The 27,967-nt window shown below is 38.8% G+C and overlaps 1 protein-coding gene across 1 annotated transcript in view; it reads right to left on the reverse strand.

Annotated features, from left to right (window-relative positions):
• The window catches only part of LTBP1 (latent transforming growth factor beta binding protein 1), a 727,158-nt gene that overhangs the window by 275,327 nt on the left and 423,864 nt on the right, over nt 1-27,967 (reverse strand). The window contains exons 8-9 of the mRNA XM_007938788.1: nt 13,543-13,645; nt 9,096-9,167 (exon numbers count right to left, since the gene is read on the reverse strand). Of these exons, the coding sequence (XP_007936979.1) occupies nt 9,096-9,167; nt 13,543-13,645 (175 nt within the window). The remainder of the gene's footprint in view (nt 1-9,095; nt 9,168-13,542; nt 13,646-27,967) is intronic.

Genomic DNA, 27,967 nt, shown 5'->3' on the forward strand with positions numbered 1-27,967 from the left:
TTTGTTTCACATTGTTCTCCCTCTCTATCCAGGATCTCCTACATCCCTTCCAAGTGGATGACAGTGGTAGCCGGGCACCATCTAGTTCTTCTGGTTTCAGAGTATATCTTGAAACATTGTTTTTGACAATGAATACCTCGCCATTCCTCTTCAATTTGTCATTCCCGGAATAGTAGAGCACATGACTGTCCAATTCAAAATGGCCAAATCAATACATTTCAGTTCACTAATGCCTAGAATATTGATCTTTATGCATTCCATTTCATTTTTGACAACTTCCAATTTTCCTTGATTCATACTTTGTACGTTCCATATTCTGATTATTAATGGATGTTTACAGCTGTTTCTTCCCATTTTGAGTCATGCCACATCAGCAAATGGAGGTCCTGAATGCTTCACTCCATCTATATCATTAAGGTCAACTCTACTTTGAGGAAGCAGCTCTTCCCCAGTCGTATTTTGAGTGCCTTTCATCCTGAGGGACTCTTCTTCTGGTACTATATCATACAATGTCTCAGGGCTATTCATAAAGTTTTCCAGTAATGTATCAGTGTTTCACTGCTATCTATAAGGTTTTCACTGGGCAATTTTTTCAGAAATGGATGTCCCCATCTTTCTTCACTGTCTATTCTCGAAGCTCCGCTGAAACTTGTCCACCATGGGTGATCCTGCAGGTATTTGAAATACTGGTGGCATACCCGCTAGCCTCATAGCAACATGTAAGCTACCACAGTACAATAGACAGATGAGTGGTAAGGGAAGATGGGTATTTTTTTTTCCTTTATACTTTTTTTCTTGTTCCTATTATATAATAGGCATTGTAACAGATTGACTTGTGACCCCCTACAAATATGTTTTAAATCCTAACTACTATACTTGTGGGAGCTCTGGTAGCATAGTGCCTAAGGCACTTGACTGCTAACCAGAAGGTTGGCGGTTCAAACCCACCAGCCACTCCTTGGAAGGAAGATGGGGCAATCTACTTCTGTAGTGATACTGCCTAGGAAACCCAAGGAAGGGTTGCTATGAGTCAGGTCCGACTTGACGGCACATAACAACAACAACAACAACACTCTACTTGTGGTTATAATCCCACTTCAGAATGGGTGTTCTTTGCTATGTTAATGAGATAGTATTAGTGTAGGGTATGTCTTAAATCAATCTCTCTCAAGATCGAAAAGAAATTAAATGGGCAAGTGAGTAAGGAGAAATGGGGGAAGAGAGATGCCAAGCTACATGAAGATTTCAAAGGAGAAGCAGCTCAGAAGAGACAAGGACCTTCCTCTAGAGCTGACAGACAGAAAGAGAGACAGCCTTCCCCAAGAGCTACCACCCTGAGTCTGGATTGTTAACTTCCTAAACTATGAGAGAATAAATTTCTCTTTGTTAGAGCCACCTATTTGTGGTATTTCTGCTACAGCAACACAAAATAACTAAGTATGAATTATTTTTATAAGTAGGGAAGACAATTTGTTTTTTTTTAGGAACATGTTTTTAAATGTCTCTCTCTCTGAACTTTCTAACTATATGGGACCATTGTCTCCTCTGAAATTGTATGGTATTTGATTTGTTTCTTATAGCACTTAGCATAGGCTGCCTTGATATATATATATACATATATATATGTGTGTGTGTGTGTATTTATATATATGTATACATATATATGTACACATATATATGTATGTATATATATATATATATATAAAAATATGAGAGAACAATGATCTTCGTAAGGTTGGAATTGAGTTTTATTAAGCTCTATTCTCAGAATATTTGATACTTTAAGTCATCATCAAATATTTGGTCAAAGAATGAGTGGGGGAATGGATGACAAATTCATGATGATGGGCTGCTTAACTGTAATATGTCCAAAGAGGCTACCTGTGCATAACCTCACCCACGACCACTGAATTGATTCCAACTCATGGTGACCCCCATTGTGTTTCCAAGGTGGTAAATCTTTAAACAGAAGTCGACTGCCCCATCTTTCTTCCACGGAGCAGCTGGTGGGTGTGAACCTCTAACCTCCTGGTTAGTAGTCAAATGCCATAGGCACTATGCCACCAGAACTCCTTATCTGTGCATAACAGGTTATACAACTTACTAGAAGCTGTTTTCTGAAATGGTTTTCAACAATCTCAAAGAAAAATTATTTACAATGTACATACATTAATTTAACAACAATATGCCACAGGCCATATTTTTCTCTCCAGCCAAGCAGGCTTCTTTGTGGGTCTCATGTCCACTTTCCCCATTTTCCCAGTTTTCCCACAGCACTCAAAGAAACATCTTTTTCTACATGCTCATCACACTAAAGCTTTTTCTCAATTTTTATTTAATCAGTAAGAGGTCTGAAAGGCAGGCTACAGTCCAGCCAAGCTCTTCTTAATCAGAAGTCCTATGTTTGAGACTTGCTCATGTGGAATATTAACAAAGGTTGGTAAGTCTTATTCAAAAAGAGATTTATACCTCTTAAGACATGGACATTATCTTTGTCCAAATACAATTTGGTTTCAGATGCACTTTGGGGCACTTTCTATCTAAAAATTTTTATAATGAGTATTATTGCGTTGAATGTATCTGTTTCTGTAAACTTAGTTTATTAAGCAGAAAAATTGGTACAATAAAACGTCACATAAATAAAGTTATGTGGACAGTTCTTTCATATTTGTTTCAACATGTTCATTTTGAGTCAGCTAAAATTCAGCTACTCTGGAGAGCAGATGAAACAAACTACATCCTGCTGATTCAAACTGATTTATCTACATTAAATTCTAAGGGCAGGAATGATGTCTTATTCATCATTCATCACATAGGTCAGTGCACAGTTCAGGAGTGGCCTGCCAATTAATGTCTGCTGAATGCTGAATCATTTAAAAAGTTTTCAAAAAATATTTATAAAAAAGGAATACACATACACTGGATTGTAAAACTGCAGACATCTTATAGTTACATATTGTAACACTGCCCACAGCACCTCAGCAAATTGCTAAAAATGTAGAAAATAATACTAAGTTGATTATATAACTATAAACTCATGAAGGACTTTTGAGCTCGAAAACAGCATGAATGTAGGAGTTGCTATTATTATTATTTCCATGAGTTGTTATTTCACTTATTTCTAGTTCTACATCAAACTTCTAGTATAATAATCAAATGATAAATGCTGCTCTAAATCCACCAGGAAATAAAATTGTATTGTTTGTTATGATAAATGAAACAAATTTTAACAAGTCCATAAAGTTGGGGTTTTAAGGAAGGTTTTAGAGCTCCATGTGTGTACATGTAATAAATCATTCCTTTGAAACGATAATTACAGCATTACTAGAAAGGGAGGAAAGCCCAACTTTGAGGGCAATTACTTGAAAGCTCCTCAAATTAACTTGTAGACAGCTGACTCTTTGTGATCAAGCATACAAGTTGTTTCAGGACATTAGTTCACTTAGTTGAAGGAAATACTGTAACTCTAGTAATTAATCACTTCAATTTTAAATGGGCTTTGTAAATTGAGAAGATGTTAGACTATAAGGACATACAAGTCACACAAGAAATCAGAGGCTTAATGAGTTCTTTTTGAAAACTTTTAGGATAACGGTATCAAAAAGCTTCCAGGCTCTAGGAAAATTGAGTGTTACATATGTAATGTGAGAACATTCTATTTAATTTTACTGACCAATAATATCACAAAGCGAGTAAAACTAAGCCCTTTTCTCAATTGCAATTTTAATAGATTATACTGAATGAAATCATATTTATTTTATGAGTCAATCTTATCTGTGGGGTAATTTAGCAGTGGTTCTTGAGACACCATGAAATGGAATTATCTGTGATTCTGCCTCCAGAATCCTTGTCAGAAACTGTAACTGTTCAGCAAACATCCTTCTGAGACAAACGTAAGGCAGGATTTAGTGTTAGTGACCATCATGGACTGGACTGAGTTAGAACTATTTGCTATCCTCAGTATCAACGAAACTTGCTAAAGGTCAGACAGCCACAGCAGGAGAGGAAAATACAAAGCTCAAACAATTATTTAAAGAATTCTCCATGCTAGACTGCTAAATGAAATAGCAATGATTACTTGTACATTTTCACTTTCACATTTAAACTGTTATTTTTATGAACATGAGCTGTACAGGACCTTGAACCAGCCAGAAGTATACCACAGGATAACCATGTCTTCCGATTAAATGCAACCATCATAATGTTAATTGCCTTGATTTCTATTAATTCTCAGAACAGACAGCGTATCTTTTGTTCTAATTTGCTACTACCTATGTTAGTAATACTGAGTTCTTATTAAGTGCCTCGGAGTCAATTTCGACCATAACAACCTCCTGTGATAGAGTAGGACTGACCCATAGGACTTCCTAGGCTATAATCCATACGGGAACAGATTACCCGTTTTTTTGTTTTTTTCCCCCCTACCATAGAGTAGCTGGGTGGGTTCAAACCACCAACTTTCTGGTAAGCAGCTGAGTGCTTAACCATAGTAATACCTTACAAATATATATAAAATTGGTAAGGAAGGCTTGGAATTTTGATCCTAGCTGAGCTTCTTATTATCTATGTGACTTTGGGAAACTAATTTCCTCTTTGTGTCTCAGTTTATAATTGGAATTCATAATGTCCAGATCTTACAGGATATTTTGAAGATTAAATGAAGCATATGAACTAATACAACTAAGTGACCAAAAAGTATTAATGCCCTTTACTTCCATAGTGATACCGCCTCGGAAACCCAAGGAGGGGTCGCTATGAGTTGGATTTGACTTGACAGCAGTGAGTTTGGTTTTGGTTTTCTCTACAATAGCATAAGATGGGTAATAGCTCAAGTTCTGGTCTCAGTCTACCTGCATTTTATTCCTACATCTAGCACTTACTAGCTATGTGTGATACAAGTTAAATAACCTCTTGGCTCTCAACTACTCCATCTGTAAAAACAAAAATCATAATAGTACCTAGTTGAAAAAGATACTTCAGGACTAGTGGACATAAATGGCACAAAGTGTTTATTAAGTAAAGTGTCTGGCACATGGTAAACCAGCAACAGTTGTTCAAATTATTACTTATCCTGTATCGCTCACTTTACATGTTTATGGCTGTCATGCTTAGATGTGTGAATCACTAAAAATATTTTGGTTTTATTTGAAAGTTGGTACTTGACCAAATCAAATAAAGCTATAAGGAGCCTCTCTTATCTCTTCCAAGTAAGTAAGAAGCAAGTAACAACATAAAACACTCTAAAATAGTAGGTCTCCTGTTTTTAAATACCTGAGAACAGTAACACATGGCAAACACACACAGAAGGGAACACATGTACATCCTTCACTACCTTATATTCAGGGGAATTGGGAGCACCTGACATTCGGGAGAAGGGGTTAATAATTAGCTACGCAGGGTTAGACTACCAGAAAAACCAAACCCACTGCCGTGGAGTTGGATCCAACTCTTAGTGACCCCCTCCTTGGGTTTCTGAGGCAGTAACACTATGGAAGTAGACTGCTCAACCTTCCTTCTGAGGAGTGGCTGGTGGGTTTGAACTACCAACCTTCTGGTTAGCAGTCAAATGCCTTAGACACTATGCCACCAATAAATAAGGACCCTCTTTTGCCCTATAGGGAGCTCTGGTGATGCAGTGGTTAAAGCACTGGGCTACTAACCGAAGGTTAGTAGTCTGAACCCACTCTGGTTCTTCCATAAAGATTTACAGCCTTGGAAACCCTAGGGGGCAGTTCTACTCTGTTCTATAGGATTGTTATGAGTCGAAAACTACTTGATGGCTTGGTATGGTCTGTCCTATAGGAAGGAGCTCTGGTGGTGAAGTGGTTAAAGCGTTGTGCTACTAACCAAAAGGCTGGAGGTTCAAATCTACCAGCCACTCTGTGGGAGAAAGAGCAGGCAGTCTGCTTCCGTAAATATTTGCAGCCTTAGAAAACCAATGGGGCAGTTCTACTCTGTCATATAAGGTGACTAAGAGTCTGAATCAATTCCATGGCAGTGGGTTTGGTTTTGGTTTCTGCTCTATAGTTTAATGGAGCAAGCAGATATGCTTAAACACAGGAGAAACTTCAGGAAACTAGGCTCTAAGGCTAATTTGTGTGTCCATCAAGATGTCATTTTCCCCTTCTCATGCAGAGTCTCCATCCCAGAGGACACATGTAATAATAGCATCATAGAGATGCTTGAAGATATCTCCTAAAATATACCTAGAAGTCATCTAGCCTTATGTACCACATAGGATAGAAATACCCCATAGCATTCCTGGCCAAAAGTTATTTAGTATCACATCACTGATACAGTTAGGAAGTTCAGTACGTCCCAAGATATTTTATTACTATGTTGGTGAACTCTTGTTCTATAGGAAAGCTTTCTTGAAATTTTTCTAAATATGCCTCTCTGTAACTCCATCTTATTGACTTTGGCTTTTGAAGCAACTCATAAAATCTCATCTTTTGTAGGACAGTTAAGCAAACATTTGAATGCAGCCATTATATATCTTTTCAGTCTGCACCTCTCCAAGTTAAGCACACTCAAGATTCCTAGCCCTTTACAAGCTTAGTTGACCTTATTAATAAAACAGACAGTGAAAACTAAACACCACAACCTCGAATGCAGTCTGCTGGGGACTGTATTTCTATTAATGCAAACTATAAATGTGCTAGAGTTTCTCTAGATAGATTTTTATCCAATTCTATTAAATAATAACTAGTTTTACAATAAAGAATATACATCTATTCATTATTAGTCATTCATTCTTCTATCCATTAAATTATTTAAATTCTATTTTAAAATAACATTGACTAATCCATTATAGCCACGTTTGTAGATGTTTCTCAAAAAGTAGCTATATGTAGTGATGGAAAATTTGGTAATAGATATCGGTGACAGTTGCACAACATAACTGATATGCCACTGACTTGTACAAGTGAAAAATGTCAAATTGGTAAATGTTGTATTATATATATAGAGAGAGAGAGATAAATAACAATTAAAACTTAGCTATGTGATCTTGAAACATAACACTCCTGGGTTTCAAACTGAAATTCTATAAAATGGAGACAGTCACAACTACTACTCGTTGCTGTTGAATTTAGAGATCATTCATACAAAATATCTATCAGAGTGTCCAACACCTTAATAAGTGATAGATGTCATTAACTCTCCCTGTTAATTCTAGTTATTATATTAACTCTAGTCAATCTAACTTTAGATTCATTCTAGTTAGTCTCAATTTTTCCAATATTCTTTCACATATGATTAGAACTTGTAACATTTAAAGGAAAAACCTTCTAAAATTATGATGTACTTACGTGCATTTCAAAAGAAAATTCTTAAAATCAACAACGGCCCTACATATAAAAAACATACAACATACAAATATACTACACATAAAAAAAGTTATACATATTATATAGACTATTTACTCTTTAAAAAAATTTCAGGTATTTAAGATAGTTCTTTGATATGAAACATTTTATGCTATACTTTGTAATATGATCTTAATTTACTCCATCTATATAGTGAAGGGTACAGAGCCCTGGACCAGAAGTCCAAAGATGTACATTATTCTTAACATGCTTTTTGGTTCAAAAAGACTCTGGAAGGTTCTTTGTTTCTCTGTTATCTCAATGTACACGTATTTCCAAGTTAATGATAATAACACTTTCATCCTAGACACAGGGAAATGAGAAGTATTCATTGGATATCTCACAAAGTAAATGAATCAAAGTAAGATATCACATAATAAGTACTGAACTAGTCATTAGTAAATGTGAGTTACAACCTCAGCTCTTTATAGTCAAGAAGAATCATTTAACCTGTCTGGGCTTGAGTTTCCTCATTTATACAATGTAAACATTGGACTAGATGATCTTTGAGTTTCCCTCTGCTTATAAAACTTTGCTCTACTGTCCAAAATAAGCTGAGAAGTACTACATATTTCATATTAATATGATGGTTAATTTTATTTGTCAACTTGACTGCTATGGTATCCACTTGTTTGATCAAAATACTAGTCTAGATGTTGTTATGAAGTAGTTACATATGATTAAATCAGTTGGCCTTAAGTAAAGGAGAATTCTCGTCAAATGTCGGTGGGCCCTAACTAATCAGTTAAAAGCCTTAAGAGCAAACGGAGATTTTCCAAGGGAATATTCTGCCTCTAGACTATAAACAGACATCTTATCAGAATTCTTGTCACTCCCCACTGCCAGATCTAGCAATTTGGGGACACAAGATTGCCAGAATTTCTATCCTATTGCTATGTCTCACAATTGTGTGAGCCGATTCTTCAAAAATGTATCAATCTCTCTCATAAAGTGATATATATACATGTATGTATACAGTGAAATGTGAGAGCTCAGACTCGATGGAACTGTCTTATTTTTCCAGTTCTTGCAAATTTTCCATTTTTGACAAGGTACAGTCTTATCACTTTTCTATCACTCTCCATTAATGGAAAATATTTGAGTTTTCCTTTCTCTGACAGGCTTCCACCTGTTCTGGCTTTTGTCAGTTTTATAGTAGATAGGTAGGTAGGTAGACAGATGACAGAGATACATCTTGCTGGTTCTGTTTCTCTAGAGAACCCTAAGACATTTAGCTACAGAGCTTTCTCTATTCCCTAGCAAGTAAGTTCACGGTAATATTTAGTACCTGAATTAAGTTAATACAGGTCAGTGTCTTTCTGTAAGGGGATTTTAAGTTGGCCAGCAATATACTGTTGAGAGAACAAAAGGGAACTCTGGTTGCTAGTCACTTGTCAGCAGAGAAGCAGTTCTGCCAGAGTATGTGTGAGTACTTGGGTGGACTAGCAGGAAGACTACAGGGTGCTTTGTAATGTGATGCAAACTCCCATGGATTTTATCACCAATTAACAGAAAGAAAAAGTTCTACAAAGTTTAAGTGGTAGTGGAGGAATTCTAGCAGCTGTACATTAGGTTTCAATATTTCCTCAGCTAAATGCAGTGAACAGGAGGTGAGTCACTGTGTGACCTTCACGTGTTGGGCTAATGAGCAACACGTGGCAGAACAATACACATTTCTGAAAAGGCCCCAACAGTCAAGTCCATACCAATGAATTCAGTTAACCCTACCTTGACAAAAGGTGTTATTAACCCGCTTATAACCTTGCAGACATTCCATCATCTGGTTATATCCATGATAAGCTGTAAGGGAAGAAATAATTACTTGTTAGATGCTTAATTTAAATTCTTACAATCCTAAATTACTACATGTAATCATCAAAGTTATTTAGGGCATCACCGGAATTATCTATAAGATATCAATTCAATGTGCATGAATATCTCCATTCATTTCTTCTACATTCCTTGTTTTACAATATACCACATATTTTGCAATAGATACAGTCCCAAGAAGTTGTCAATAAATCTTTATTATGGCAATTGAAAGAATCATAAGGCTGTTCTGTATTTTCTTCCAACTGGTGATTAAGCGTTTATATTACAATGGCTCTATTGATAGGCTAGTCAATAAAGATTTCCTTTAGGCATTTGTATTTTCTTACCCATCACAGGTAAGATGCCCCCTGGTTTGCCAGTAGCAGTTCTGGGTTATGCCCGCTGTTGTAGTTCAGATATTTAATAGCACTCCATATCACTCTCAAAAGTGTTGAAATTTAGATAATTAATTATATGTTTGCCTTAGTTGTATGCTCTGGTATCTAAGGATGAGCTAATTCTTACTACTATGAATATGGGAAGAATAAGCAGCTGATGAGAAGAAGTTATAAGATTGAAAAGAGGTGCTGTGACTGGTTGAACAGTTCATCACTTAAAACAACTCTTAACAATAGAAACACTGCAGTCACCACCCATAAAAATCTTGTTCATTGAGGTTTGGATATCTAAAATTTAATCCTATGAGACCACTTGGTATCACTGGATAGAACATAAGTTCTAGGACTAGACAGATCTGGCTTTAAATTTTGGCTCTGCCTATCAATAGCTCTCAATTCCCTGGAAAACCACCTTCCTGGGTTTCAAACTACAATTCTATAAAACGGAGATATTCACATCTAGTAGGCTGGGTGAGGTTGTTGTGGAGTATAGGTATATCTCATGGCAAATGCCTACTGCACGTCTGATATCTTACTAAATGACAGATGTCATTCCCTATAATAAGGCATTCTTTTATTGAGAGGATAATGAACGATAGAAAATGGGCTGTAATCAAAATAGAATGGATGATTAGACTACTAAAGAGACTTAAGTGAAAAGCAAAAGATGAAGGTTGATGCTCCATTTTTCCTTTGGACAGAGAATTTATTTTACCCTCTATACATGTTCTTTATCCCTCACCACTCATGGAACAAGAGTCTTGGTAGCACTATGTTTAAGTACTTAGCTGCTAACTGAAAGGTTAGCAGTTCAAACCCACCTAGTGGCTCTGCAGGACACAGACCTGGTGATTTGTTCCAGTAAAGATTATAATCAAGAAAACCCTATGGGGCAGTTTTACTTGTCACATCGGGCATCTGTGAGTCAGAATCAACTTGAAGGCATTCAACAACACCACGTGAACAAGGTGACAGTTTGTAGTGGTGTCCCTATTCTCCTATATTTCCTTTTTTTCTGCATTTTTCTTCTTCAAACCCCTCTGAATGCCTAAAGAGGAAGCTTAAGTGAGGAGTGTGGGAATAGATGTAGACATATGGAGAATCAGCTCTATTCATATACTGGTCCCCACATCTACTCTTGTCCCACAAAATAAAGACACTCTCGAACAGGTTAACTACAGAGATCATGGGGTTGCTAAATTCTTCAAAGGCAAAGAGATAAAAACCTGTTTTGAAAGTTTCAACGCTCATCTGCTTCAAGGCAAGGAGCAAGATCAGATGATATCTTAGAGTTTTCCTCAGCTAAGGATTCTATGTTAATATTCTAAAAATTTTAAAGGACAAGTAACTTGCTTATGGCAAGCACATTTCTAATAGATTACAGACTATTTGATGAAATTGTCTGCAGATTTAAAACTAAGATTTCTCAGCAAAAATGATCAACAAGGAAAGGTTGTTCTGTATGTAGCTAAACAAAAACTTCAAACAGTAAATAAAAGCCATTTATTAAATAAATGGCTGAAGTTTGAACTATTTGGAGCTGGGGAAAAAAAAATCACAGATGACAAAACCATAAAGTATAAAGTCAAGGAAAGTCTGCTGTCTTCCAAAATGAATATGACTTAGTAGCAACAACCAAGTAAAGGAAAGTTTTGTAAATGACACAGGAAGAATATGACCCAGAGTATGTTCCTTGGGAGTGAGTCACTGAAGGTGGCACAAACTGAGTAAATGTCAAGATGTTCACAGTTTACTTCATTCAATATTCCACAGTGCCTGTCCTGAAGTGGAATCAATCTCTTCACCATTAAACATTAAATGAGCCAATGTATGGGTTTATTTTCATTAGCATTTCATAAGAAGTGATAGCAACTTTGTACTTATACATTCTACTTAAATCTATTATCAAGAGTAAAATACGGATAACAAACTCATATAAAACAATGAATACTAGAAAGCACAATTCTAGAAAAAATAACAAATGGTGGGAAGTGGAAGTTAGAGATTTAAAAAAAAATAACAATTGTCTGGTTCTCTTTACCCCTGCCCTCTGTCCTATTACTGGTGCTCTGAGATGTGGAAAAGGGAGGAAACAGAAGGAGCTAAGAAAATGATACACAAAGAAGGGGAAGTGAAGAAGAAAGACAAAGGAGAAGATGGAGAAAGCATTAGACAACGTAAGTTTATAGCCCCAAAACAAAGTTTTAAGAAACTCACTGCTCTCATCTTCAATCCTTAGATGGAAGAGGGGGAAAGATAATACCTTTCATAATGTTCCCATACACAAACATACACTGTAAATGGTGGATTGGCAGTTATTAAAAAAAGAGAGAGAGAGAGAATTTCTTTTTTTTTAATTTTAGATATAGACTCCAGTTAAATGATCCAGAAAAGTCAGCAGTAAATGGCAGCACTGGGAGTCAACTTCGGGTCTAATCCCAAACTCCATGTGCTTTATACCAAACATTCCCTCGACTGCCTCAATAATTTTCGGTAACTTGATCTTCCAGTAAGGAGGACCCATCACCACACTCAATCCACTAACTGGAAATCCACATTGCAAATCATTACCAAATCAGCTTTGAAAAGTTCACCTATGACACTCTCTCAATAATAATTGTACTTACTTATGCAATTTTTAAAAAATCTAAATGAGGAATTCATACATAATCAGAAACTTTACTAGGCATTTCCACAGAACAGTCTTCTAAAGGAAGATAGGGGCAATATCAATCAGATAAATGAAATAAACTATAGACTAAAAAAAAAGAAGAAGATTTAGAGGACCACTAAATCTGAGGTAGACAATTATTTAAAACAACTTATTATGGAGGCAGAGGAGCAAATAGCATATAAGGAAGACATGCAGAGTGATGATTTTAAGATGGTAGATTCCAAATTGAACAGACAGGTTTAAACGGCAGTTGAGAACAACAAAGTAGAAAAGCAACAGATTTCTTTAAGAAGAGTACACAAAAATTCTCCAACTGAAGTAAATGAGAAATTCCTTGCTGCATAATGTATTTAAAAAAAAAAAAAAAAAAAACAGCTTTCACCTATATGAGACAAAGGAAGTTTATTAAGAAAAATATCATTTGCTCTCTTCCCAAAAACACAAAGTATGATAATGTTTAACTTAAAACAAGTTATTTCTATGTTTCTAGAAATTATTTATTGGAAATCAGTTATTCAGAGTTAATGCTACATTTAAAAACTAAAAAGACAAACTACAATTAGGAAGAAAGTAAAAGAAAAGTATAAACCCAGATTTAGTCAAATCAACAGATTCTGAAAACAGACATTAAAGACTAACCAAAATATGTAGGTGTTAATACTGATTCATGACATTGAGGACTGAGGAAAAAAAGGGGAAAGTATTGCATCCTAGGGATTAGAAATTTCTCACTCACAAATCAGCAACCAATCATTTTTCTACTTTAGCTTTTCTTTCCATGAAACTTCTTGAAAATCTATACCATAACAAAAACTGCTATGTAAGTTGCACACAAAAAAAGCTATTTTAGTTTATTACCTCTTGCAAGAATTTCTTTTTTAGATAATTCAGTTGGAGAAGGCACTTGATAAGGCCTGTTTATTTTAACAGAATCAGTACAAAAGCTTTCTCAGACCTTGCAAAGTTTTTAGAAATGAAAATTATAGGACTACCTTCAATTAGAAGCTCTGGTAGCATAGTGCCTAAGGCACTTGACTGCTAACCAGAAGGCTGGTGGTTCAAACCCACCAGCCACTCCTCGGAAGGAAGGTTGGGCAATCTACTTCTGTAGTGATACCACCTCGGAAACCCAAGGAGGGGTCGCTATGAGTCAGATCTGACTGACAGCAAATAACAACAACCTTCAATTAGAGTTCTTTGAAAGTCAAATGTTGCCTCATCATTAAAATGTTCATCAAAAGACAATAGATATGCTACATTAACCTGCAAAGAAACAATGAATGTCATTTACCTGGCTTCTTAGGGCATTTCTGGCATTTGTTAAAGCCCCAGGAGGTACCCACGGTCCCACAGCAGTCCTCTTGCTTTGAAAGGCCAGGGAGCGGTTTGCCACACTGCAATGATTAGGTGGGAAATAATGAAGGTTAATCGAGAGCAAGGTGAGCAACTCTGGACCTCTGCTGTGCTTCACACTCACGTTATAAAATAGACCCCATGATACCGATACAATCAGAGGCAGGGGGGAACTATTCAAATCCACACAGAGGCACCTAGGAAGAAATGCTTGGCAATCTGCTTCCATAAGTTCACAGGCTTGAAAACTCTACAACACACGGGGTCAACATGTAACTCGATGGCAATAGTACTGGTACTGGAGCAGGTATAGGACAAGAGTATGGTAGAAGAAAAGCTCACTTAAGACAAATCAGTTCTGGCACAAAACAAAGGCTCCAGTCAGCCAAGCATTCTGGTCTAAGAAGGTCAACCAGGATAGGAAAGTGCTGGCAGGTCTAAGAAAATCCTGCCTAAGCAGGCAAAGAGTGGGGCTTAGAGGCCTCCAGAGCAACCCTAGTTGTCAAATGTTAACACACATTTCCTTCTCAGTCACAGGAAGTCAGAAGAGTCTGCAAAGGGAGGGGCCTAAAGTTAGACTAACTTAATGGAGTAGGAAAAGGTCTTGAAAATAGATCCTGCTCTGCATACAATTCAAAAGCAAGTTGGATAGCACAGGTCACCTGACTTTCCATCACTTCTGTACAAGCCAACCCAGACCCATATCTGTGTCTCTTCAGAAAATGCAGAGCTTTTAAGAGGTCACTCTACCTTCCTGTTCTTCAGCCTCTACAACATCCTCCAAATGGTATCCAAACTTTCCAAAGACAAATCTGAACACATTACTGATTAAAAAACCTTCACTGACTCTCCACTGTTTGAAAACTTCAAACCACTTACCAGTAGTCATTGAGCCAATTCTGATGCATGGCAGGCCCATGTGTGTCAGGGTGGAACTGTGCTCTCTAGGACTTTCAGTGGCTGATCTTATGGAAGTAGATCACCAGGTCTTGTTTCTGAGGCATCTCTGGGTAGACTCAAACCTCCAACCTTCCAGCATAGCCAAGTATCTCTATTCTCACCTTAGAATTCTTTCCAGTTCTCTTCAGTCCCTTCAACCTCTCTAAATCTATCCTTCAGGCACACAAAAATTCTTTACTTTTACTTTTCTTAATTGTGTCTTTCCTCTCCCTGGAATATCTCCTCCTTTTTCCATGCCCCTATTTTCCCTGATGAAACTCTATTCATTTCTTGAAACCCAGCAGAGGAGAAGTATCACCTTGAAGTCTTCCTGTCTCCTCAGTTTCAGTCATTTCCTCCCTCCTCTTTACTTCACAGCACTATGTAGTTCTACTGCTTCTGCTATACATTTTAACTAAATGCACAATTGTCTTATTTGTCTTTATATCTCAAAACAGAGTATACACTGTTGTTGTGTTGTTGTTAGGTGCTGTCGAGTCGGACCTGACTCATAGCGACCCCTCCTTGGGTTTCCAAGGCAATATCACTGTGGAAGTAGATTGCCCCATCTTCCTTCCAAGGAGTGGCTGGTGGGTTTGAACCGCCAGTCTTCTAGTTAGCAGTCAAGTGCCTTAGGCACTACACTACAACACTACAAATGCTCAATAAATGAACAAAGGAGAAAACAAGTGAACTAAGGAACTAAAAAAGAACAAACAAACTGGTTGGAGTACACTCAGGCAAGAGTGGCTAAATGAATGTGATGTTGTTGTTGTTATGTGCCATCAAGTCAGACTCGACTCACAGTGACCCCTCTTTGGGTTTCTGAGGCAGTATCACTACGGAAGTAGATTGCCCCATCTTCCTTCTGAGGAGTGGCTGGTGGGTTTGAATTACCAGCCTTCTGGTTGGCAGTCAAGTGCCTTAGGCACTACACTACCAGAGCTCCCAAATGAATATGATAGTTAAGGTCATGTGTCAACTTGGCCGGGTCTGGTTTTGAGTGGCTGGGCAGCTGGATGTAGTTACTCCTCATGATGAGACTGGTAATCAGCTCTCTGGTGGACCCCACTGGAGCAGCTGAGTAGTGGCTTTAGGGATGTGGTCTGCTTCCAGTATATAAGGAAAAGTGTTAAGAAAGGTCTCAGAGCTTTTTGGCAGGAGAGGTAACCAAAACAATGAAACCCAAAGGGAATTAATTAGCTCATGTGCCCAGGCTAGTGAGCAGCATGCTGTGACAGAAAGTCCAAGCAGGAGGTAACCCTGAGCTGTCAGCAGATGGTCACACCAGTTACCTGACAGGCCTCCTGGGGCAGAGCTTCTTTCCTACCAGGTGAAGGCACACAACGTTATGACGGGGATCCTGAGTTACTACACACGTTGTGAAACAAATCAAAACGGAAAAAATAAAAAAGGTCTATCCCACCTAATAAAGTTTCATTACATCACAGCTTTCATGTTCTCATGTTTTTACAGTTTTTAATGATTCTGACAGGATGCTGTGTGCTCTCCAAAATGAGTGTATGATAGTGGTACAAATCCTGACTCAGGAGTTAGACAATCTCTAAAGCTTCTCACATGTACTGTCTTGGGCGAATCTTCTCATCCAAAGCATGGAGTACATAATAGTATTTTTCTCATAGGGTTCTGAAAGGGGAAAGAAAAATGCCTTTACAATGCTTAGCACTGTACCTGGCTCATATTATTACCGTTAGGAGTCCCTGGGTGGTACAAACGGTTAAACTCTCTGCTACTAATAGAAAGATTGGCAATTCAAACCTACTCAGAGCTGCCTTAGAAGAAAGGCCTAGGGAATCTACTTCCTAAAGGTCATAGGCATTGAAAACCCTATGCAGCAAAGTTCTACTCTGACATACATGGGGTCTCACCATGAGTTGGATATGGGCTCAATGACAACTGCTTTTATTATTATTATCATTATCATAAGTTACTATTATCAATAAAAACTCTCAATTCCAGATGCCCCATTTGAAATTTGGAACAGACTCCCTAGTAAGCAGAAGGCCATGAGTGGAGCAGACTGTGGGTATACTGTAAATCAAACACCTTAGTCTCACTGGCTAAATAAAAGTACCAAGCTCCACAAGAAACGGTTTTATGGAAAAAAGATGAAGCTCCCTGAAATAAAGGCTGATGCTAAAAACATCTGAGTTAGGTAATAGTAGCCACAGAGAAATAATGGTTTCTCTTAAATGAACCTTAAAGGACACATAATTCTGGGGAAGGCACTGATGAAGTCCCTTGTCTGAGTTAATAAATCCCAGGGATCACTCCATCTCTTGAACCCTGGGTGGTGGTCACTGCAGTTATGTGGCACGGTTTCCTTGAAAAAAATAATGAACCTCTCCTGCATAACAACCCTATTCAATAAACATTTAACCAGTGACAGTTGAGTGGCAGGCTGCAACACAGAGACAAAATGTACCAATTTAGTGAGGTCTAATCTCTGGTAGCATAGTGGCTAAGACACTTGCCTGCTAACCAGACGGCTGGCGGTTCAAACCCACCAGCCACTCCTCGGAAGGAAGGTTGGGCAATCCTACTTCCGTAGTGATACTGCCTCGGAAACCCAAGGAGGGGTTGCTATGAGTCGGGGCCGACTCGACGGCACATAACAACAACAACAACAATCTGAGGACAGCTGCAAACATTCATTAATAATTGGAACATGTGTTGTTGTTGTTGTTGTTATGTGCCATGGAATCTGACCGACTCATAGCGACCCCTCCTTGGCTTTCTGAGGCAGTATCACTACGGAAGTACATTGCCCCATCTTCCTTCTGAGGAGTGGCTGGTGGTTTTGAACCATCAGCCTTCTGGTTAGCAGTCAAGTGCCTTAGGCACTACGCTACCAGAGCTCCTAATTGGAACATGGAATGTATAAAGTATGAATCTAGGAAAACTGGAAGTTGTCAAAAAATGAAATGGAATGCATAAACATTGATATCCTAGGCATTAGTGAGCTGAAAAGGACCAGTTTTGGCCATTTTGAATTAGACAATGATATGATCTACTGAGGGCCGCTCCCCACCTGGTAGCCAGGCCGTCTCTTTTGGGAGCTATGGAAGCATAGTGGCTAAGGCACTTGACTGCTAACCAGAAGGCTGGCAGTTCAAACCTACCAGCCACTCCTTGGAAGGAAGATTGGGCAATCTACTTCCGTAGTGATACTGCCTCGGAAACCCAAGGAGGGGTTGCTATGAGTTGGGTCTGACTTGACAGCACATAACAACAACAACATGATCTACTATGCCGGGAATGACAAACTGAAGAGGAATGCAGTGGCAATCATCAGCACAAAGAATGCTTCAAGATCTATCCCGAAGTACAGTGCTGTCAGTGACAGGATAATATCCATACACCTACAAGAAAACCCAATTAATAGTACTATTATTCAAATTTATGCACCAACCCCCAATGCCAAAGATGAGAAAATTGAAGATTTTTACCAACTTCTGCAGTCTGAAATTGACCTAACATGCAATCAAAATGTGCTGATTATCACTGCAAAAGTTAGAAACAAAGAAAAATCAAAGGTAGTTGGAAAATTTGGCCTGGGTGATAGAAATAATGCTGGAGATGGCATGATGGAATTTTGCAAGGCCAATGACTTATTTGTTGCAAATACCTTTTTTCAACAACATAAACAGTGGCTATCCATGTGGACTTTGCCTGATGGAGTGCACAGGAATCAGAATGACTATATCTGTGCCAAGGGGGGATTAGAGAAGCTCAAAATCTTCAGCCAAAACAAGGCCAGAAGCTGATTGTGGAACAGACCATCAACTGCTCATGGGCAAGTTCACCTTGAAGTTGAAGACAATTAAAACAAGTCCATGAGAGCCAGAATATGACCTTGATTACATCCCTCCTGAATTTAAAGACCATCTAAAGAACAGATTTGATGCATTGAACATCAATGACCAAAAACCAGAGGAACTGTGGGATGACATCAAGCACATCACCCATGAAGATCATTAAACAGACAGGAAAGGAAGAAAAGACCAAAATGGATATCAGAAGAGACTCAGAAACTTGCCCTTGAACAGAGTAGCCAAAACAAATAGCAGAAATGACAAGATAAAAGAGCTGAACAGAAGATTTCAAAGAGCAGCTCGATAAGACAAAGCCAATGATTAAAATGAAATGTGTGAAGACCTGGAGTTGGAAAACCAAAAGGGAAGAACACACTCAGCATTTAACAAGCTGAACAAACTGAAGAAAAAACTTAAGCCTCGAGTTGCAATATTGAAAGATTCTACGGGCAATATATCGAATGACACAGGAAACATCAAAAGAGGATGGAAGGAATGAATACACAGTCACTGTACCAAAAAAAATTAGTTGATGTTCATCCATTTCAGGAGGTGGCATATGATCAAGAACCAATGATATTGAAGGAAGAAGTTGAAGCTGCACTAAAGAAAATGGTGAAAAACAAGGCTCCAGGAATTGACGGAATACCCACTGGGATGTTTCAACAAATGGATGCCCCACTGGAGGCACCCACTTGATTGTGCCAGATCTGGAAGACAGCTACCTGGCTAACTGACTACAAGAGATCCATATTTGTACCCATTCCAAAGAAAGGTGATCCCACAGAATGTGGACATTGTTGAACAATATCATTAATATCACATGCAAGTAAAAATCTTACTGGAGATAATTCAAAATCTGTTACAATAGTATATTGACAGAGAACTTCCAGAGGTACAAGCTGGATTCAGAAGAGGATGTGGAACAAGGGATATCACAGCTGCTGTCAGATGGATCTTGGCTCAAGGCAAAGAATACCAGAAAGATGTTTACTTGTGTTTTATTGACTATGCAAAAGCATCCAATTGTGTGGATCATAACAAATTATGGATAATATTCAGAAGAATGGGAATTCCAGAACACTTAATTGTACTCATGAGGTACCTGTACATAGACCAGGAGGCTGTTGTTCAAACAGAAAAAGGAACACTGCATGATTTAAAATCCAGAAGGAAGTGGTCAGGTTGTCTCTTTTTACCACACTTATTCAGTCACTATGCTGAGCAAATAATCCAAGAAGCTGGACTATATGAAGAAGAATGTGGTACCATGGTTGGAGAAAGAATAATTAACAACCTGTGGTATGCTGACAATACAACTTTGCTTGCTGAGAGTAAGGATGACTTGATACACTTAGTGATGAAGACTGAAGACTATAGTCTGCAATACTATAGTCTCAATATAAAGAAAACGAAAATCCTCACAACTGGACATATAAGCACCATCAAGATAAATGGAGAAAAGATTGAGGTTGTCAAAGACTTCATATTACTTGGTTCTACAATCAATGCCAATGGAAGCAGCAGTCATGATATCAGACGATGTATAGCACTGGGCAAATCAGCTGCAAAAGACCTCTTTCAAGTGCTGAAGAGCAAAGATGTCTGCTTGAGGACTAAGGTGCTCCTGACACAACCCATGGTATTTTCAATCACCTCACATGCATGTGAGAGCTGGATAATGAACAGGGAAGACCAAAGAAGAGTTGATGCTTTTGAGTTGTGGTACTGGCAAAGAATGCTGAAAGTAGCATGGACTGCTAAAAAAAACAAAAACCAAACTCTGGTGTCGAGTCACATCTGACTCAGGGTAACCCCTCCTTGGGTTTCCTGGGCAGTATCACTACGGAAATAGATTGCACAACCTTCCTTCCAAGGAGTGGCTGGTGGGTTTGAACAACTAGCCTCCTGGTTAGCAGTCAAATGCCTTGGACACTAGGCCATCAGAGCTCCTAAGAACTAACAAATCTGTCCTGGAAGAAGTGCAGCCAGAATGCTCCTTGGAAGCAAGAATGTCCAGACTTTATCTCACCTACTTTGGTCACATTGTAAGAAGAGAATGTTCCCTGGAAAAGGATATCATGCTTGGTAAAGTGCAAGGTCAACAAAAGAGAGAAGGCCCTCAACAAGATGGACTGACACAGTGGCTTACAAGGATGGAATCAGGTATAATCAGGATCGTGGAGCTGGCATAGGACTGGGCAGGGTTTCGTTCTGCTGTACATAGGGTCGCTATGAGTCAGAGACGACTCGACCACACCTAACAACAAGTGAACAACAGTCTGGGGACAGAACTCTCTGTTCAGTGTTTTACTACCTGCTGTGTGGGAGAGCCCCGGGGGCTGGAAGTCCACCAGGTCCATAAGTGAGCAGCCTCAAACTTGGCAGCAAAAGTAGACAAAATAAGGTGTTAACAAGGATGTAGGTAAGTAGGTAAAGAGACAGAAAGAAAGGGAAAAAAAGACAAAGAGACAGAGAAAGAGAAAGACAAAAACAGAGAGAGAAAGGCAGAGACAGAGAAAAGCAGAAAGGGAACAAACAGGAGAATCAGAGAGAAGAAAGGTACATACTTTAGGCTGGAGTCAGGTAGCTAGCTCCCAAACTCTTTCAGCTTAATCATGGAAGACTTAAGCCTAAAAGATGAAGGATGGAAGAAGAAGGAGCACTGCTCTAGGGATAAGAATGGGAACAAAATGATTGTTAAAAAGCACAGAGGTCCCCACTGTGCAGTCTGCTGCCAACATGTGCTTACTGTTTATTTCCAGTTTTAGAAATCATTTAGATTTATTTACGATGCCCGCCAACATCATACACAGATCATTCTTGCACTGGACTATTTAGGTTCTTCTCTTAATCAAGCAAAAACACTCAACACATGCTGATTTTATACGCTCAGAATTTTAGTAGCAGTTAAAATCCAATTTTCACCTTGGATTCCTAGAATGTTTTATTTGGTAGGGCAAAAATAAATCATTTCTCTCCACCAGGCCCCAAAAAAGGTACAAGGTTCTCATTACAGGATTCAGGCCGCTTTATCCCATGGCTTTGTTTTTGCAGGTCCACAGCCAAAAGCAGCATAAGCCATCCAAACTGATGAAATAAATGGCAGTGTAGGTAGTACCACAACACTGTGTGTTCTTCTCAAAACTGGGTCTGCACAGTTTAAGAACTGGTTGCAAGGAATGAAGTCATGGTTATAATAAGGCTCAAGGCCTTATGTATGTATATACCCTCTGAGTTATTTAACAATTAACAGGCTTCAGTGGAGCCAGAAACTAAGCCTCAGAGATCTTTGTGGCATCTTCAGTGTTCTCATACAAGAGTCTACCAAACACCACTATATCTTTCCCCTGGGAATAAAAGCACATAGAGGAAAAGATGGTGGAAGAAGGACTCCTCTATACCAAGAGGCCACATTGGGGAGGATCACCCAGCAGAGCATGCTTCTGTTCTGGAGGACTGAATGTTGCTGTGATGCTGAATAGGTTTCAGCAGAGCTCCTGGACTAAGATATACTAGGAAGAAAGGCCTGGTGATCTTCCAAAAACCGGCCAATGAAAACCCTATAGATCACAATGTTCCAATCCACAACTGACCATGGGGATGGGAGAGGACAAGGCAGCATTTCATTCCATTATGCATGCAGTTGCCATGAGTTAATTAAGGCTGACTCGATAGCAGCTAACAGCAACACAGATTCTGAATGCCCTTCTCTGAGACCAGAAAATTCACCCTCTCAATAAGATATGATTGGACATAAACTCATTTTGTCAAACTACATTTTTATGCACAGACTGAGATGATTTATACTGGTAACAACACAAATAAAAATGTTCCTATGAGAATTATCCACTACATTTTTAAAGAAAACCTGTCTGTCAATCACTTCAGAAGATAAATTATCTATAGGTAATCCTGGGGAAACGTGCTAAGTTTACAACCTGATATTTATCTATGTCAAATCAGAAACAAAAATCTATCTATGAAATGAGCAATGTGCTGTAGCTCTTCAAAAAATGGACAGAACCTTGGACTGTAGGTTAAGGGACATTACAACCTCACACATCAATGCTGCTGTTAATAAGTGCCATCAGTCGGTTCTGACTCATAGCGACTCCATGTGACAGAGTAGAACTGCTCCACAGGGTGTTCCTGGCTATAATCTCTACAGGAGCACAGCACCAGGTCTTTCTCCTGCGGAGTGGCTAGGTGGGTTCAAACTGCCAACCTTTTCATTAGCAGCCAAGCACTTAACCTTCTGCACCACCAGGGGTCTTTTCACATCAGTGTTAACGCAAAAAAAAAAAAAAAAAACCACACACACTCACTGCCCTTGAGTCGATTCGACTCAGTGTGACCCTTCCTTGGGTGTTCGAGGCAGTATCTCTACGAAAGTAGATTGCTCAGTCTTCCTTCCGAGGAGTGGCTGGTGGGTTTGAACCACCAGCCTTCCAGTTAGCAGTCAAATGCCTTATGCACTAGACCACTGGAGCTCCCACATTAGTGTTGTTGTTGTTGATATGTGCCATTGAGTCGAATTTGACTCATAGCGACCCCTCCTTGGGTTTCCAAGACAGTATCACTACGGATAGTAGATTGCCCAACCTTCCTTCTGAGGAGTGGCTGGTGGGTTTGAACCTCCAGCTTTCTGGTCAGCAGTCAAGTGCCTTAGGCACTATGCTACCAGAGCTCCTAGGATCCAATAAACGCATGACCCAGCTACAGCAGTGCAGGCAGAACAATGCAGGTCTAGCCACCTGCTCCTCTGGAATCACCTAAAGAAAGGAGAGATAATAAGGTCAAGTGCAGACATGATGGTTGTTGTGTTTAGATATGCGAAGAAAGTTACAGCCATTGCATAATGAAGCTGTTAGCAGGACTAAAAGCTGCAAATCACAGGAAGATAAGATTCAGTTAGGGAGAAGATGGTTTTAATGACTAGTGCTCCCCAACAAGATAAGATGCTGACATCTTCACTGGGAACAGAGCCTGGAAGACCCTCTCTCAGCGATGCCCAGGAGACTGAAGCAGATTTCTATGATTTCTACCAGGCCAAAGGTTCTGTGCTCTGTATATACTAATAGATTGCATTACTCTACTGATAAAATGAAAATTGCTACAAACCAGTCAACCTCAAGCATATCTGTTTCTGTCATGTATGCAGCAGGGCTGGGTCTGAGCTGATGCATTCCTAATCACCTCCTTTTGTCTGATACCCTCCTTCAACCACATCCCCAAAATGCTTACCCCCATGTTTCCTCTTAGAGCATATAAGCTCTAAACAAGATGGAAGAGAGAAAAACAAAAATAGCTACTCACTGCCCCAATTCACCCATGCATTGACCGTGATGCCTGTAAAACTGGGTACATGCAAGTAACTCGTCAACCCTTCCTGCCTTCCTATCTATACTACCACTGTGCCTCAGGACATAATGGCATTCAAGGTCTATTTTAAGTACTCTATCAATATCCATGTTATAAGTTTTATAACATAGAATTATTATTAACAATAGTATGAAACCTTTTAGTTTGTAGAACAGTCATTAAAACTTAACAGGTTGAAGTGTGGTTTACTTTTCTAAATATTGACCTGATGTGGAACACGTATCTTCAGACTTCAACCTCAGTTATGAGGATATCCCACAACATCTTCCTGATACGCAAAAAGTTCAGCTGTGATTACAGTTATTTTTTCAGATCTCCCTATAAATATAGGAGTTGGAATGATAGGTGAAAACTCATCATTTGGCAAAGAAGGCTTGCAATTTTTGTCAATTAGAAATTGCTGAAACTGTGTATCTTTGCCTGTATATTCTTTCACCCTACAACTGGAGTCTCTCCAGAGATATAACTTGCTCTAAATATAACTTGAAGAGGCTGTGATAAATATTTGAGCTTGGTTTTGTAAGATTTTATTTTTATTCTCAAAAGTACCGGTACTTACAACATCCTCACTCCAAGTATATATGCACAGGTGGGCAGGGTTCTGCAGAAGGAAGATACAGCAGTAGGGGAATGGAAGGAGCACTGGACTGGGATCATCAGGCCTGGATTGAAAGCCCAGCACTGTCTTCTTAGTGGTGAGATGCCAGACACATCATCCAGACTCTCTGGGCCATAATGAGACAATAAACGCAACTCACAGGGTTCTGGTAACATGAAATGATACATGTCCAAGTAGGGCCACCTTTAGCCCATCAGCCTATGTGGAGATTAGAAAAAGGAAACTCTTTGCAGATGGCTGTAGTCCTGCACCGGAACGCAGAGTTTGGTGAGCAGAGCATGGTGGTTTGGATCACAACCCTTACTTTGCCCCCTTAGCTGGTGCCCCTAAGTGGGCACTGTGTTGAAACAGCCTGTGTTAAAGCACTGGCCATGAGAGAGGCTCTACATTTAAAATGCACAGCTATGTATCTATTGAAAAGGGTAGTCTATGAAGAAGGCCAAGGGTCTACTATTTAGTCTTATTATTTATTTTAAGGCATTTAAAAAGTGTAATGTTGAAATACTCTCAAATTATCACAGACATATAACTCATTTTCTTTCATAACCAGGAACCATTAGATAATGAAGTTTAAAATACTTTGTTTGAAGAAAGAACTTTTTCTTAAATGTTAAAGTAATATAGATTTTAAAATTACTCCTAGAGATTACACTGCAGTAAAACATGAAATAAAATGAAAGCCTGACTCCTTGTAATTTTTGCAAGAGTAAGCGGGATGTGTTTAGGCAAAAGTTGAAAGAAGGAAGTGACTCAATGGCTGTACTAGGGGGAGAGATTCCAAAAAGACGGAGCAGGCAGCAAAGCACAAGACTGACTACCAACTGGGAGAGGACCCCAGGGCAGGCCAGGACACTGGACACAAACCAAATGTGAAAGAACAAAGAGAATGGGTGGGTAAGTCAGAGAACGAGGTGGAGCTAAGCCACAGAGAGTTTCCCAAATTTGAACAGCAATGTGGAACTAGATTTGTGTTTGCATTTAATATCAATCAGAAGACAGAGAAAAGGAAGCATCATAGTTCATTTTCACAAAGCAAAAGAGTTTCAGATTGCTTCCAATTAACTAAGTACCATCTTTAAAGTAATGCTAAGTAAATGCTGAAGAGGAGGAAGAAGAGAAGATGAAATGCTTCTAGCAAAGTACAGTTTTCTACATTTGGTCCTCCCTCTCAAAGGTAAGAAAGAATGACCAGAAAAGAGTATATTACTCATGGGAAAAAAGAAAAAAAAAAAACATACATTTACATAAGGTAAATGCAACCAGTATGAATCAGAGAACAAAAAAATGAAATTGGATAATTATTAAAGACCCATTGGCTACACTTCTCAAACAAATCATTAAACCAAAACCAGACTCATTGCCATCAAGTAGATTCTAGCTCATGGAGACCCTATAGGACAGGGTAGAACTGTCCCATAAAGTTTCCTAAGCTGTAAATCTTTATGGAAGCAGACTGCCACATCTTTCTTTCACAGAGCAGCTGGTGGGTTCAAACTGCTGACCTTTTGTTCAGCAGCCAAGCACTTAACTACAGAACCAAGGGTTCCCAAACAAATAGTTGAAGAGAGTTTTTTAAGTTCAGCACAAATGATTGCTTTCCTCCACATATGCTGTCCAGTCATAGTCAAAGTTATCCCTTTAGTTGTTGTGTACCATGGAGTCAATTTCCTAACACAATGCAAACTCCCAGACATCTCTACATGGGCAGGAGGGTTGGGTATTATGAATGTGAAATACACAATTATATTCCATGTGAGTCCAGTGAAAAGTAGTGTAAGGATGGGTCCACAACTCAGTTAATGGCAAAAGCAAAGCTTTTGGAGTTAGACATGAGTTCAAACCCTCACTTTACCAGCTCCACCTACCTAACCATGGGGCAAAACTCTTAAACTCTTTCTACCTATTTCCTCATCTATAAAACAGAACTGAAAACAGTCATTTTCAGAGAGCTCCTGAGAGGACCAAGACAGTGAACGTGAGACAGGCTCTACACGAGATCCATGGCCAGCACACTCTAGGCCCTCAACCAGTATCAGACCCCTTCCCTCAGGCCCCTTATTTAAAGATCTAGCCTCAGTTAACAAAACAGCACTAGAACATTAAATGTTTATTTCTAATCACCAGTGAGAGAAAAGTCGCAAACCTCTGAACCCTATCCTAATGTAACCAGAGTTGAAAGAAAAAGCATTTGTCTGCTAACCACTTGAACAACTCATTCTAAAGGTCCACTGTCATAAAAGAGAATATTGTATGATGGAGCACTGGCAGGGAAACAGGCATTGTCTCATAAGAAAAGGAAAACACTTAAATACTTCCAGATTTTCTGAAAGAACTTGTAAAAAATTTGCTTTGGCTTCAGTAGAACATTCTTTATAAGCAAGGTTTTTTTTTTTTTTTTAAGTCCACCCAGCTTTCTCTTATTAGAGTAATTAAAACAATGTTAGGCATTTGGGGTATCTGATTCAACCATAATCCTCTGATATTTCAGGCTATTGATTTTACAAAGTATCTACTGTGACTAGAGCATTAACTGCTGGAAACGTATCCAGGTTGATTTCTGAGAGTGTATTTGTTTAAAGCCTGCTAAAGCCAAACCGTGGGTTTCAAGGAATTCCAGACAACTACTTTAGTTTATGAAATGGTATTTTAAAAGTTACACTAAGACAAAAATCGTTTTAAAAGTAACATACAAAGGGAAAAAAGCATGAAACTTAAGTATGAAACTTATGCTTCTACTTGACATCCTTTCTAAAGAAATGATCAAGTTTGAGCTGCCTATTTTCTTCAACTCTACAGTGACTTGAACATTGGAACAGGAAGTCTACCAGGTCATGATACTGTGTGTTTTGGTATTCTTAAGTTGCAAAAAACAATTGTTGTTTTGTTGTTGTTGTGTGCCGTCGAGTCAGACCCGACTCACAGCAACCCCTCCTTGGGTTTCCGAGGCAGTATCACTACGGAAGTAGATTGCCCCATCTTCCTTCCAAGGAGTGGCTGGTGGGTTTGCACTGCCAGCCTTCTGGTTAGCAGCCAAGTGCCTTAGCCACTATGCTACCAGAACTTCCCACAAAAAAAATAGAAACAATAATAATAATAATTAAATATTATTATGATTATATGCTGACATCATAATTCCCGTTAACCTTTCTTTACTGCAAAATGATAAATTCACATCTGAAATCCTAGTACTGGATGGTGTGTAGATCAAATTAATTCTAAGTACCTTTACAAAAGACAGACTTCTGTAGAGGGAGGAAATTAAAAAGTGCATATTGGCATAGCTGGTATTACTACAGCAACCAGGTCACCCTCAAGATGATAACCATAAAGGCCTATCTTCCTCAATGCTTATGTTCTATAATTGTATTGAGAGAAATTTTCTATATACATAAAGCCTCACTGGTTATGAGTTTTGTGCTAGTCATGTAGAGATACTGAGAGGAACAAAAACATTTTGGACCTCATAGATAATGTTAAATTTTAAAACTTGCCTCATTTAGTTACGCTTACAGTTTTCTGGGTTTAATCCAAGTAAACATAATTCAAAACAAATAATCATCTGCAGCTTAGTTGCAAGCAGTATA

The sequence above is a fragment of the Orycteropus afer genome, unplaced genomic scaffold (genome assembly GCF_000298275.1).
Source record: "Orycteropus afer afer isolate SDZICR_OR568_19922 unplaced genomic scaffold, OryAfe1.0 scaffold00054, whole genome shotgun sequence".
NCBI lineage: Eukaryota > Metazoa > Chordata > Mammalia > Tubulidentata > Orycteropodidae > Orycteropus > Orycteropus afer.